This window comes from Conger conger, chromosome 11, assembly GCF_963514075.1.
Source record: "Conger conger chromosome 11, fConCon1.1, whole genome shotgun sequence".
Taxonomy (NCBI): Eukaryota; Metazoa; Chordata; class Actinopteri; order Anguilliformes; family Congridae; genus Conger; species Conger conger.
The window spans coordinates 28,816,391-28,830,819 of NC_083770.1; the positions used below are offsets into that span (position 1 = coordinate 28,816,391).

General features: G+C 43.6%; 1 protein-coding gene across 1 annotated transcript in view; it reads right to left on the reverse strand.

Moving 5' to 3' along the window:
• Window positions 1-1,761: 1,761 nt before the first annotated feature.
• Window positions 1,762-14,429, reverse strand: part of dock5 (dedicator of cytokinesis 5) — a 43,485-nt gene continuing 30,817 nt past the window's right edge. The window contains 20 exon segments of the mRNA XM_061259791.1: window positions 1,762-3,454; window positions 3,586-3,701; window positions 4,603-4,753; window positions 4,967-5,111; window positions 5,698-5,873; window positions 6,132-6,269; window positions 6,361-6,444; window positions 7,811-7,987; window positions 8,716-8,802; window positions 9,116-9,200; window positions 9,471-9,552; window positions 10,447-10,588; window positions 11,056-11,160; window positions 11,581-11,670; window positions 11,973-12,092; window positions 12,354-12,444; window positions 12,557-12,597; window positions 12,937-13,093; window positions 13,642-13,727; window positions 13,975-14,129. Of these exon segments, the coding sequence (XP_061115775.1) occupies window positions 3,353-3,454; window positions 3,586-3,701; window positions 4,603-4,753; window positions 4,967-5,111; window positions 5,698-5,873; window positions 6,132-6,269; window positions 6,361-6,444; window positions 7,811-7,987; window positions 8,716-8,802; window positions 9,116-9,200; window positions 9,471-9,552; window positions 10,447-10,588; window positions 11,056-11,160; window positions 11,581-11,670; window positions 11,973-12,092; window positions 12,354-12,444; window positions 12,557-12,597; window positions 12,937-13,093; window positions 13,642-13,727; window positions 13,975-14,129 (2,330 nt within the window). The 3' untranslated portion in view covers window positions 1,762-3,352.

Sequence of the window (14,429 nt, forward strand, 5' to 3'; positions counted from 1 at the left end):
CGCCATTGGTGTGTGTGTGTGTGTGTGTGTATGAATGGGTGAATGAGAAGCATCAATTGTACAGTGCTTTGGATAAAGGCGCTATATAAATGCCAACCATTTACCATTTACCATTTGATTGTGACCTTGCTTGGGTTTCATCATGGCTTGGCTCGTTGGAGTACCCATCAGTAAACAAGAATGTCCCTGGTCAGCACCCATTTGAAATCCGGGGTCTAAGGATGACGGATTTCAGACCTATGTCTATATATGTGTACCTGTATACACTTGGTATATCCTCTCTCTCTCTCATTGGGGCTAATATCAATGGCTAGCCTGTTGTACATATATCAGTGAAAGATATACTGCCAATGGTGTATCATGCGATCCAAGAGAAAAAAACAGGGAGGTTTGGATGAACCGTGCCAGATTTGATTTTGATGCCATTGTAGCCTATAGTGACAGGTACTTCCAGTGGGTTGCGTACGAGCTTATCCCACATCTGGATGACAATGTTGGGCCACCCTCTATAAAGCTGTGTGTCTGACTGTGACTGGGACCAAGGGAGCACCATCCTGGACAATGTGGAAAGTGGCATCCAGCACAGCCGCAAAACCCCGTGCATCATCTCCAGACGTTTCCTGATGAGCGAATGGTGCCATCCATATGCAGCCCTTCTCAGACAACAGGGATGTGCTCATCTTCATGTTCCTGGAGAAAATCCCCTCCAGTATGCTGTCCCAGCACCAGCAGCTGAACTCTGCAAGGAACCTGACCTGGACCAGCCAGGAAGCAAAGCTAATGCCCAATGATTTATGGGAAAAACTTCTCGCTTACTCTGAAACTACATTGTGAGACCCTGTCAGTTGCATTTTAAGATCCAGACACAAAGTGCCCTAAGAGGACTACCTGGGGTTCCTTCAACAACGTTATGTTCAGTGTTCCATATAGGACAAACTCTGTGCTGGCTTCAGATGCAATTATTCTTTGCTGTCAAGGTAGATATGAAACAGTAGAAAATAGTACCCATTACATCAATTATTTTCATACTGCTGCTAATTAATACGGAAATTAGTATCGAAACAGGGCTTTCAAACATGTCAAATATTGCCTAATCACATTTAGCAATTAAATTTTTATATTTGAACGAGCACTAGCTTAACTTTAAGAACAATTACAGTACAGTGGTAAACATACTCTAGCACTATAATTTAGATGGCTTAGTGCTTTCTAAGCTATCAAAGACTGAACTTGTTATATTTTATGAGATAGATGTTCATCCTCTTGTTTTTACTGCGGTTTAAATATTGGCCAGGGTACAGAAAATGGGAGCAGCAGGTAGCTATAAATGCAGCAATTAAGTTTCACTGCCCAAAGCGCTTGATGAAAAATTATATCTAATGTTTGCCCACACAAAGTATACTGTTACAATTTAAGATGAACATAGATTTCTCTGTGCTGAATCAAAGATAGGATACTGCACCAGTAAATTAACTTTGAGTACATTCAAATGAAAAAGACCAGATGGTTTTAAATGCAAATACTTCTATGGCTATGTCTATTGGACCTCCTGTGTGTTTATGTGTGAATCTATACAATGTGGTCTACTTACTGTAACTAATTCCTTAGGTAACTGATATGCAATGTTGCCAATATTTCAATATATGGTACATATTTTTTGCAATCATTTAAACTCCAGTAAACTGGTAACATAAAATGTTGCCTCTTTTACTGGTATCTTCATACTGGAAAATCCTGTGCTAGCGCACCATCAAAGCACCCTTTCAGTAGTTTAAACATTTATTATTGTTTGGTTAGCTTTACAATTTGATAAAAAAGTTCAGTGTCTGACATATCATGCTAACATTACCTTACACCCTTTTACATATTTCTGACAGTTTCTTTTACAGTACCATGATTGTTTGACTTGCTTGAAAATAAAATTAATAAAACAGTCAGTTCCCTTCCCTTCAGAAAGCTTTTGTCTTGGTCCCTGAAAATTCTAATTTTACAATACTGAAAATCATAATGGCAACCTATATTTAGTTTTCTTTAAAATATGACATAAAAAGAAATGCACAAATAAACTGCATAGAGCAGGTATACAAAAATATTCCATTACCTGCAAAATAACACTTTAGATCAACTTTATTTAAAACGAAACATAATTAAAATATAATTAGACTTTTTGTTATAGCCCTAATGTAATAAATTTGTTCATTGTTATAAACTATAATGTACATGGCTTGTGTTGTTCAGAATACCTAACCTATTTAATGAGTGTTATGTTGTAAACTTGAATAAATGTGATCACCAAGGAAATAATTTAAAGTAGGCAACAAATAATCAACAAATGTCAAAATTTTACAACAAGCTGATGTACCATGGTTGGGGAAAAACACTACATTGGGCCACTGTTCCATAATATCAAAAGAAGCATTCCTCCAAAAGAAGCCAAAAATTTCGAGATACATTACTTTGTTCGTTATAAACAAACCAAAAAAAATCACATCTACAATATAGCCATACAGTGCATGTCACAATAATCTGATTTAATTGATGAGGTAATTAAAGCAGTATTGAAATCTTTAGTGTGCTTTTTCATTACCCTCTCAGAATGCATAGTCAATGTGCTTGTAGCTGAAAATGAAACATTTTGATGATATTGAGTAATTGCAAGAGAAAGCAGTATGGTCTTTTGAATAAATATGCATACAGTTGTAAACCAATATGCACATTTGGCTGAAACCTATACTCCAGAAATAATGCTGAATTAATGAACTTCATGAATGACATCAAAAGTGTGCTTTAGTTCAAAATTAATTTGTTTCGGCATACTGTGATTGCGACAGATTTATGTTCAACCGCTTTGTGAACTGTGGAGATGCTCATTACAAAACAAATATTGTATAATTACAGTATTCTATACAGCACGTATATAACAGCTACAGAAAATGTGTTAATTCAGTATTTGAACACCTGTTGCTTTAATACAGAATGCCCCAAACACACACTGAACCTCTCGACACAATGACAGTTCAATACACTGAAAAACCCCAAAAGAAACCTTTGGTCGTACCCTTTCCCAGTAGTAATACAAACAATTTATACAACAATATATACAATATGTATTTAAATCATCAGTTGAAATGTGCTAGTATTTTATTTTCTACACAAGCTAAAAAACCCAGCTACTGAGAATGAAACGCCAAAAATCACAGTCAATCATGATAGAGAACACGCATAACTGTCCTCTCCGATTCAGAATAAAACTCAGAAAAGAATCACTCACCATCATTCAAACTGACTCAAACAACCCACCTCTATATTATTATTGTACTCAGGGGCGGTGGGCATGTGTGGGGCTGTTCTCTCATTGGAGGCCGTGTTCATATGAAGGGAACATGGATTTGCGGGTTTTGGGCGGAGGTGGGGGAGGCCTGCTGTCCACCTTCATTGGTAATGGGGGTATGAACTGCAGAGAAAGATTGGTGGAGAGAACCAACGTTCAGACAAAACTATTTCAAATCTGCCACCCTCTCCAACTACCTTGCTACTTTTAAACCCTGAACAGAAATAAAAAAGATCTGTCGCTTCATCCTTTACCTCTGCGGAGTTGCGGGGGCTGTCGCCATCGTGGGGGTGTTTTTTCGGTGGCATGGGTGGGGGGGTCCCGGGGGGGTCAGTGGTTACGTCGTTGTCACCTGGGAGAGATGTATAGCCTGAGAGAGAAAACGAGAGGATTACTTCTCCAGGGGTAATTCATGCTGGCACTTCAGTGTTATCTTTTATCTCTGTAAGACCGTTTACACAGGACGAGCTTTCCTGAAGTGATCATGCTACTTTATGGCCATCTCAACCTTGGCAACCTCCCACCCTTTCATTAACTTTGTACCCACATGACCACTCCTGCTAGGTCATGTGTCTCATATAAGCTGTACTGGCCACACATTGTGGTCCAACACCATATATTAATTTTTCTCCACTGCCTGTAAATATTTAATTAAAATGTTAAATGGAAAATCTAATTAAATCGTTTAATGTAAGACATTTGTTATTTGAAGTAGTCGTGTTTGAGTAACGTTTTTGACCATCACGAACAGGCGATGAGACTGCTTTATAATCATGGTGATATCATTTCATACCACTGTTTCCAAATCTCACACATGGGACACAGAGCTTCTGTGTTTGGTTACGTGCGCCTATTTCTTTGTAAGTAACCCTTCCACTCAGTTTTACAGTTTTTAATGTGAAGCAGTTTTTAATGTGAGCATTTTCAAAATACCAGGTGAACCTACGCAAGGGTGAGAAAGTAAACAAAGACACTAGGGTGCTTCCAAAGACACTGACAAGAAAAACAGATGGCACAAATAAGTTCAGGAAAAAATGAAATGTCATCAAAATTTACCTCTTCTGTTTACTGCAAATATTTATTTTTGTCTAGTGCAGTGCAGAAGTTGACTCCAAGCCTAGTACACTTTGCAGGCACTGCACTTGCCTTACCTGGCAATGAAATCTATGCATTTCAGCTCAGTTCCTTAACCTCTAACGTCACCCCAAACTGCCATATTATATCACTTTTAGAATTGCTATCCCAGCTGTGCGGTGGGCCGGACTACGTACTGGAGCTGCGTGGAGTGCTTGGCGAGGCGGGCAGAGGGCTGAGAGGGCTGGACAAGCTGAGCTGAGAGGACGAACCCTGGAAGAGTGACAGGGTGAGGCGCCTGTCCCCAAACTGCAGGCTCTTCGGCCTCTGCTGCTTCTCTGGCGGAGTCTAGAACAAGGAGAAACAGTGAGCTGGTGAGCTCAAACGAAGCTGTTGAAAGCTACCTAAACCCAGGAACCTGTGTACCCACATTAAACCAAATGCAATTAACAAGGCACCCACAAACATGCCATTTTCCAATGAAGCACACATCTTTAACCACAATGAAATGAATACGAAAAAACTAAAAACGGAATCAGTTGTGCTGCGCTGTGGGATCACCTCGTCCGTGTCCAGTGGTCTCTCCACCAGAACTTGAGACTTGCTCACACTCCATTCCTTCCGGTTCTTGCGGCCAATCCTGTTGTCCTCTTCAGAGCGGGACAGGACCGATGCCCGGCGGTCATTGACTCGGGACAAAAGGGAACTGGGAAGAAGAGGCCAGAGGTGAATGAGCACCAGAGAGGAAAGGAGACTAATCATCAAGACAAAATCCACGGTAAAGCTACATGAATTGGCATTACATACAGTAGCTTTTAACAAGCTACTGAGAAGTCAATCTGTACAGCTTTGATAATGTATTTGTTCAGCATTAATTCATGAAAACAACTACATTAGTTAATGCCAATTCATATATGAATGAAAAAAACAGTAAATGTATTTGCTAATGGTTAACTAATTATACGTTTATCTTATGGTTTGCTAATTATTAATATTCACATCATTAATACATTTGCTAGCAGTTTTACATAATACATTAACCAATGAAAAGTACATTTCATGCTCAATTAATGTTTTTGTAAGTAATTCACAATAAATATATTAGTTAATGCCAATTCATGTACCCTTATTGTAAAGTGGGAAAACCTGCAATGGGAGAGAAGTATGGGGGGACTAGTGTGAATAAAAGAGAGAGACACCACAGGGTGAGCAGGGGGACTTCCTGTAGAAACAGTGACAGTGTGACGCTCAGCGGGTAGGTGAGGGGAGGCAGAAATAAGGCACAAACTGACTCCTGGGAGGAGGGCCGGGAGGGGCCTCCTTCTGAAGAGCCCGAGCCGCTGGAGAGGCCGGAGGAGGCGGTGGAGAGGAGGGAGACGGTGGACATGCGCCGCAGGGTGGAGGACATGATGTAGGGCACCACTACTGAGCCCACCCGGCTCTTCTTCCTCTCCGTCAGGGAGCAGGGCTGAGGCACACAACGCAAGCATGCACACGCATACATACACATACACACACACGGACACACACACAGCCACAGAGGACACAATGGTATTACATGCCTGCAGAAATCTCAATGAAGAGCACTTCGAATGGAAAGAAAGCGATCCAGGGTGTAGTGCGTATGACAGCTTCAATGCTGATGATGTCAAGTGAGAGGTTTGATAAGAGAACACAAAGACCTCATCCATTGATAGCTACAGATAACCAAGAGCGATAGACTGACCAAAGTGATGACTCCATATTGCTTCTCCACCTTCTCCTTCAGGTCTGCAAAGCAAGTGACCAGGCGGTTGTGCAGAGGCTTCAGCTGTTCGGTGGATTTCTCGCCGTGGATCTGTATCCCGTCGGACAGGAGAGGCATCTGAGGGACAGACAGACAGAGGGACAGAGGGACGTTTAGGGAGTGAGCATAATGAGTGAGTGTAGTGCAGAGGGGGTTGCACAAAGCTAACCTGCAGGGCAATGAGTTGTTTGAGGACCTCAATGCGCTCAAAATCTTCTGGGTGTTCTTGGATGTAGGAGTCACAGAAGAATGCCTGCAAACACAAACACAGAATTTCAACAAGAAGTCTGTGATATAATTTTTGTGACATACTGTACAGTTTATTATGCAATCAAAAGAAAAGTAGAGCTCCCATGACAGATAACAAATAACAAATAAAAATAACACATTATATTAATATTATATTATATGATGAGCATCTTCATATCTATGAAATCCACCTTAATTCATATCTATTCAACATCTAAAAATATATATTCATATATATTCATGCACCTGAACTTTGCAACGTCCCCCTCTTTCATTAACTTTACCCGCATGGCCATTCCTCTGGTGCTAGCCTCTGATGACACGTGCCATACAAGCTGTACTGGCCACACACTGCAGTCCTACACCATATAATATAATATGTTCACTGCCAGCACTTATATATTTGAATGTAATTATAGTAAATTCATTTTCACAATTTAATACATTTTTGATCATTACCTTCATAATCGTATTTCATCACACCGCTTCCATATCTCAGACATCTGGGACATATTTGCATTGCTGTGTTTGTTTACATTTTAAAATGCAACTGTTAAAAGTGTGTTTATATTTCTTTTAACAAGTAACATTTCCACTTTTAGCTCAAAATCGGAAGCAGTTTTTAAACTGAACGGTTTCAAAAGACCCTGTGAATCTTCACAAAATGTGAGAAAGTAAACAAAAACGCGAGGGTGTTTCCCAAGACACTTACAAAGCCTATTATAAATCCCACTGACATTCCCACTGACATTCTCAAATAGTATTTATAGATTCAGGGAGTGTGAGGATTCAGTAGTTTAGTATAGAATAGTACAAAACTTAAAGAAAAGGTTCTGCAAATCTGGGAATATAATTTACATTAACAGGACCTCCAATATTTCTAGTACTGCAAATGGAGATCCACTACATATCTAGACTCCCGATATGTAGAAAGATCTGGAGTGAAACATACATATTGGCATACATTATTTCTGAAGCAGCAGCTTTGATGCCCTGTATCTCACATAAGAGCAATCAAAGATTTATCTCCAATAAACGTATTGTGTCCACATGACCATGGTGAAATTTTTCATTGATACTTTTTAAATGTGGAAAATGTTAAAGCATGCCTGCAGATCCATGAAATTTCATCAAAACTGTCCCCTATCTGAGATAAACAATCAGATAAAGATGGAACTGACAACTGGAATATAGTGAGACTAAAAATTTTATAGTGAAGTTGAAATTTTCAGGAATCTTCTGGAATTCTTCTAGGGTCTAAAGGGTTATCCATTCCAAGTAATTATCTGCCCCAGGTCTGATTGAACACAAAGGTAAAAGGATAGAAATGTTTCATAGCCGCAGCGAAGGGCAGCTCGAGGTCAGCAGACCTTCTCGTAGTTGGAGAAGCCTCCCATGACGGCGGGGTCGACGATGCCGTTGAGCATCATGGAGAGTGGGTGGACGGGCAGCGAGCGATCGCAGGCCTGCTGCTGCACCAGGTTGCTCAGCTTCTCATTGGCCATCTCCATGGTCTCCACGGCGTTCTCCAGGGGGCTGATCTCCTCCTGCAGGTTTGCAAGTTCAGTGTTAGGATCCGAGACGGCCATCTGTGCATCAGTGTACCAGACCTGCGAGGCTGTCTGAAAATCCTGCTGCTCAAACAGACTCACCGATTATCCTTCCACCCATAGGCAACCAGAGGGCCGCACGCCCCAAGTCAAAGCTGACCTGCCACAATTCATTCACTGTGCATTAGACTTACTGCTGGATATTTCTATTTCCGTACTCTGTGGCCCAGGTGCATGTGTGTGTTAGTCTGCGGAATTTCGCATTAAATAAATTTTATTTGTAGAGTGCTTATTACATAATACTGTCAGAAAGACACTTTGCAGAGGAGCAGAAAAGGAACACAAAAACAGAGTAAAAACCAGGCCTAAATCCCTAAATAGCAAGCGCGTGAGGTAAAAAAAACTGCCCAGTGGGGAGAAAAACCCTCAAACGGAGGCAAAAAAACCTCCCCGATGGGCAGAAATCTTGGGAGGAACCCAGCAGTGTTGACTTAGTACAGTGGAGATTCACAAGCAACAGAAAAACAGATCGCATGAATCCTCACACAGTTCTCAGGCAGATGGGGAAACTTAACGGACATGGTGACAGTGTGGGAGAGAATGCTGAATGCAACAATTATAAAAACTGCTCAAATTTCTGACCCTTATACTGAATATATAGGTGCTTTCAGGTGCAGACAGGTGAATAAAAAGAAGTCATGGGCCCCCACGAAACGGAGACTTACGACGGAGAAGGACTTCACTTCAAACCACTTGAGGATCCCGGGAAAGTGGTAGGCTGTGGTGAAGGTTGTTCTCTCAATCCACATGGTCTAGGGGGGAATGGACATGAAAAATGACAAAAAGTAACCTTTCACAAACAATGGGCAAAAGAGGCTCGAAGTCAATTTGTATCGCTGCTGGATTTCAACTGCAATCATTTGGCAGAGACGGAAACCCTGCAGTCCTAGAGAAATCATCAAAATGAGAAAATACAAGCAAAAAGCACCTTCCAGCGTGGAAGGTTAACCAAAGGTAAGCGTAACGCCCGATAATGGATGACTCTTCAGCTTCCTTGGCTCAAGAAGAATCTGCCTGATCTCTGCAAGATTGTGAACCAAGATAAACTCTGGAGGAGTTACTCACAGCAAACTCATTATCTGGGTCCTTTTCTCCTTTCCGGAAGGGTCTGGAGTACTGGAACTGATCCACCTCATTAGTTCTGTAGTAACTAGAATAGATGGGGCAACAAATAAAGACTACAAAACTGACTCCATGGCACATTATTTATACGCGACAATACTGTATATGGTCTACGGTCCCTTGTGTCGTCTCTTCTGATATACACTGACGCGCACACACACACACACAAACACACACACATACATACTTTTTATACATATATATAACAGTGCATGATATACCTAATATGGATATGAGTGTCTGCTAAAACAAACAAATTATATAATGGTATGCAAATAAAAAACACACTGTGCCTTACTTCAGAATCTGCTCGGGGACTCCTTTGTCCTTGAACTGTTTCGGTAAAGTGAGGACCGGTTTGACGGTGAAACACTGGATATCTGTAGGGTATAGCTGAGGAGTGCGGGTGCACTGGTGTACTGGTCGGCTGCCATATACCATCAGGCCTGATTTCAAATGCAAACTCTTCACTTTATCTAGAAACATCCGTACCCAAAAAGGCAGAAAGATAATCTCCCCACTTTACCCACAGCTCAGTCACTCCCTATATATTCATTTATACACAGTCAATATCACAGGCAGCTGGGCTTTTATCTCAAACACTGATTAATACATCGCCTTATCATTTACAACACACTCTAACTGGAGCTTGAAATTAATTCTGGGTTCTATGGAACATTCGGTAAGCATTTGAATGTAGAATTCAAAGAAAGCTTTGTCTAAATGGAACCAGGCTGCCCCAAACAGCTAAGCATTGAGATGTCTAAAAATCTAAAATGACCCTTACCCAAAACAGATAATTGTGCATTATGTTCATTCAGACACTTAATATTAATGTTTCCAATTTGTCACAACGACATTCTGCCTTCAGTATCAAGTGAGAATCAAACCACTTAATGTTATGCTGGCCTGCTCCCCCATTTTAATTTAAATAGCAGCAATTGAGTATGAATATATGCTTGCACACAAGAAGTTGTCAATGTTATTTTTCAAAAAGCCACCAGAATAATTTAAATAATTTGTTATTTAGCTGGCACTGTTATCCAAAGTGAGTTACAGTTGATTAGCAGGGGACAATCCCCCTTTGAGCAAGGTCAATGGCCTTGCTCAAGAGTTCAACAGCTGTGTGGGATCTTATCGTGGCTAGACCAGAGCTTGAGCCATCAACCTTCCGGGTCTCAGTCACTAGGCCACAAGATGCCCCAGAAACAACGGCATGTTTTTGGACTAAAAAGGTCAATAACAGGTGAACGTGGGACACAGAGAAAGGATACGTTGTCCTTGGGAGTTACAGATGTCATCCCCAGGGGCGGCAGTGCTGGTCATCCTAACCGCCAGAGGGAACTGAGAGAGCAGCTTCTGACTGAAGTCCTCCAGCCACTCGTACTCCTTCCCGCGGTAAATGAACATTTTGTTCTGAAATCATTCAAGCAATTAAAATGCAATGAGATAGCCATGAAGAGCTTTGCAGTGTTCTGGAAGCTTCAGCAATCAACAGTTACATGGCTGTAAACGAAACCCCCCCCCCCCCCAAGTCACTCTAAGCATCGCAGTGCGTTTCACTCGCTAGGTACACTGAAAGTGCATTCGTTTCGACAGGAACGTGTCGCGTCCGGCTAACCGACACCCTTCTCAAACAGACGGTTGCTATTGTTTTGGAAGTCTTGTTTAAAAATATCACTGCTGCACTCCAGCAAAACCTTTTATCTGCGCACTACCTGAGTCTCTTAAGGATTAATGTAACCTACATGCATCACTGCAACAAAAAACCTTTCATAACTAGTACATATCAAATACAGAGAGAGGGAGACAGATGGAGGGAGAGAGATGGAAGGAGAGAGAGGGAGCGTGAGGGCGGGAGAGGGAGGGAGAGAGTTACTCACCCTGAGGAAGGAGGGAAATCCAAGGCCGTAGTATCCCACTGCAAAGTACTCAGGCTGGGGTCGCATGGCGTGCATGATGTTCTCATAAAACTGGGCCTGCTGTTTCTGTGAACGCAGGGTTTCAGAGCGGTGAGCGAGGACACGTCAGACAGCTGGAAGCGCCGCACCCAATCAAACGACAGCAGCCCCCAAAATATAAGAGTGATTGGCGGCTTCCATCAGCGTGTCACATAATCAGTAATTAACAGAGCCGGGTCATCACACGGGGGCTTGCGGGGTTGTTTTTACTCAGCCTCAGTCACCAAGGATATAACAGCTGACACTCACAGGAATGTGGTCAGTGAGGTGGTGAGTTTAGCAAACTTTTTCACTGACACAAACAGCAAGCATGCATGACTCACGGCACTCCTGTGGCATTTCAGAACGGCGATAAACGATGCTGAGACACCAGCCTAATGCCATGCCTGCTGCCCAGCTCCTGCCAGTGCGGCACCTCTGTAGCAGATGGGAGACACGCATCCTTACCAGTAGCTGGCTGAGCTCCATAAAGTCGAACATCTGGTTCTCGTGCATCTTGGCCAGCTGCTTGCTCATCTCGATGGCTTTCTCCCACATCTGAAACCAGCACCCCCGCAGAGAGAGAACTCAGTCATGGCACACCCGCAGCGAGATTACTCAGTCATGGGGGCCCCCAGCAGTGCGGCTAATGTTACACATTAAAGGGAGGGCGTGCGCGCAGCTTTCGGGGGGTGCAAGAGGCTTTCGGAGATGCCCGCCGTGCTCTGGGAGCACAGATAATGGTGGACGCGGCTGGCTAACGTGACACAGTCCCGCTGACTGCTGAGAGGTTATGTCACCGCGGCGAACGCCAGGGAGGCGAAAGCGGGAGCCGGTGGGGGTCTTGTGCGAGCGCTCACCTTGCCCTTGTCCAGGTAGCACATGATCTCCTGGAAGAGCCTCTCTTTCAGCTCCTGCTGTGTCCAGATGTGCGAGCCGTCGCGGGGGATGAGGTGAGGCGCGCAAGGCTTGTCACACCACTAGGGGGAGCACAGGAGCACGGCCGGCCAAATTACAAAACAAAGAAACGCCACGTATTTCTCTTATAACATTTGTGAAACCTTCCATGGTTATAATGCAGTCTGGGTGATGAGTAAATACGCTAGTGCATGCAGTCGAATCACACAGGTAAACCATAACCTTGCATTGTAGACGATTCCTGTCCTTTGGCTGTGGTAAAGCAGATTAGCGCATAGTGCCGACAGATTGAGGCCCACGCAGGGCTCCCACACACTACACACCTGCAGAAGCTCAGCGTGTAGCAGGAGTGTGTAGGCCGCTTCCGTGTAGTTCTCACAGTCCAGGTGCAAATCCCGTAGTTTGTACAAGTACCTGCAGGACACAGACGCGTTTCGAACGGAGGCTGCCAGGCAAGCTCGACTCATCCGGCAACTCTGTCTATTAGAGGACTATAATTTCACACAATTAATGAATCACGTCTCACCGAATGTAGATATCTTCCCTTTTCTTCTCCTTGTAAAAGTTCTGGAAGAAAAACAGCACAAGCACACTCTGCTAAGCCAGAAATGCTTTATAGAGAGCCATCAGAGCCGTTGAACAGCACAGGCACAATGCCAAAACTGAAAGATTATGTTTATCGTGATGTAGGAGAAGGGCCGGTACACACTCGGAATGACTTTATGATTGGAGCCCTTCCCTGCTGACGGTAAACCGCATTCAAATGATGACAAACTGAGCGCGCTCACTCAGGGGTCTACCTCACTTACCGACATGCTGCGATCAATCTGATGAAGGGCAGATTAGGCAGCCGGGGATGGCTCCCCTGAAACGAGCGAATGGCTTGGCTCAGGGGGCGGGGCTCACCAGCACATTGACGGTGCAGCTCATGCGGTGTTCCGGGCTCTCGTCGTGGGTGATGGTGCGATAGGCCAGCAGGTTCTCCAATAGGCTGCTCAGCAGGAAGGCCAGGGACTCCCCCGACTGAAACAGGTACCGGTGACGCCTGCAGTGCTCCAGCAACCTGCATGGCACACAGAGCTCTCTATTAGAGTCAGGGACACTAGGACACAGAGCTCTCTATTAGAGTCAGGGACACTGGGACACAGAGCTCTCTATTAGAGTCAGGGACACTGGGACACAGAGCTCTCTATTAGAGTCAGGGACACTGGGACACAGAGTTCTCTATTAGAGTCAGGGACACTGGGACACAGAGCTCTCTATTAGAGTCAGGGACACTGGGACACAGAGCTCTCTATTAGAGTCAGGGACACTAGGACACAGAGCTCTCTATTAGAGTCAGGGACACTGGGACACAGAGCTCTCTATTAGAGTCAGGGACACTGGGACACAGAGCTCCCTCTATTAGAGTCAGGGACACTGGCACACAGAGCTCTCTCCATTGGAGTCAGGGACACTGGGACAAAGGGAAAGAAAACATTCACTATTATAGTCAGGGACACTGGGACACACTATTAGAATGAGGGAGTTCTGCTTTAAGGTGATGCATCTCAATTAGAGAGAAGGAGACAGAACAGGGACACACAGACACCTGGGTGGTGGCAGACTCACGTTTTCTCCAGCAGGATCTTGTACTGTTCGTCTCCTCTGCCTCCCTCTACTTCGCGATCCAGCTTAGTAATAAGTTCATTCTCAAACTGCAATGCACACATCCATAGATGAACACACACATATGCAGTTATGGCAAAACAGAGGCCTAACCATTTGCACAACCAGGTGTGTGTGTGTGTGTGTGTGTGAGTGCTTGAGTGTGTGAGCACATATATGTCAAAATAAAGTGCTTTGTCCTTCCTCTGACACTGTTTGGAAGCGGCCTTGCGCTACTGTTGACTGTAAATAAGAAGCACTGTGTACTGCCTGTGCAGATAATGTCGGAGAGCTCACCATCTGAAAGGTGTGGTTGGGGCTGAAGTTGTGCTCGCACTGCATCATGTCGAAGAAGATGGGGATGATGGCTTTCCTCAGGTCCGGCTCTGGAACCAGGGTGGCGTCCAGAATGGGCCCCACCATGGACGGGATGAACTTCATCTTATGAGGCCCTGGGGAACGGAAGAGAGGAGAAGTCCACTCACTCCAGATCTACTGTGGCATGGACCTACACTCCGTCATCCGTTCAACAGTGGATCATTTTTATTTGTGAAAAATATGTACATAAAATTTTTTTTTTTAAATCTTTCATAGCATAATCACAACCAGGACAATTACCATAACCAATTTGTAAGGGTGTAAATGATTGGGCTATATCATAAAGATCAGAACACATGCTGTACAGCCCGAAATAGTTCCTTTACACTCTCGCTGCTAATACTGATCATGTCCATACACTTCATCCATCCTTT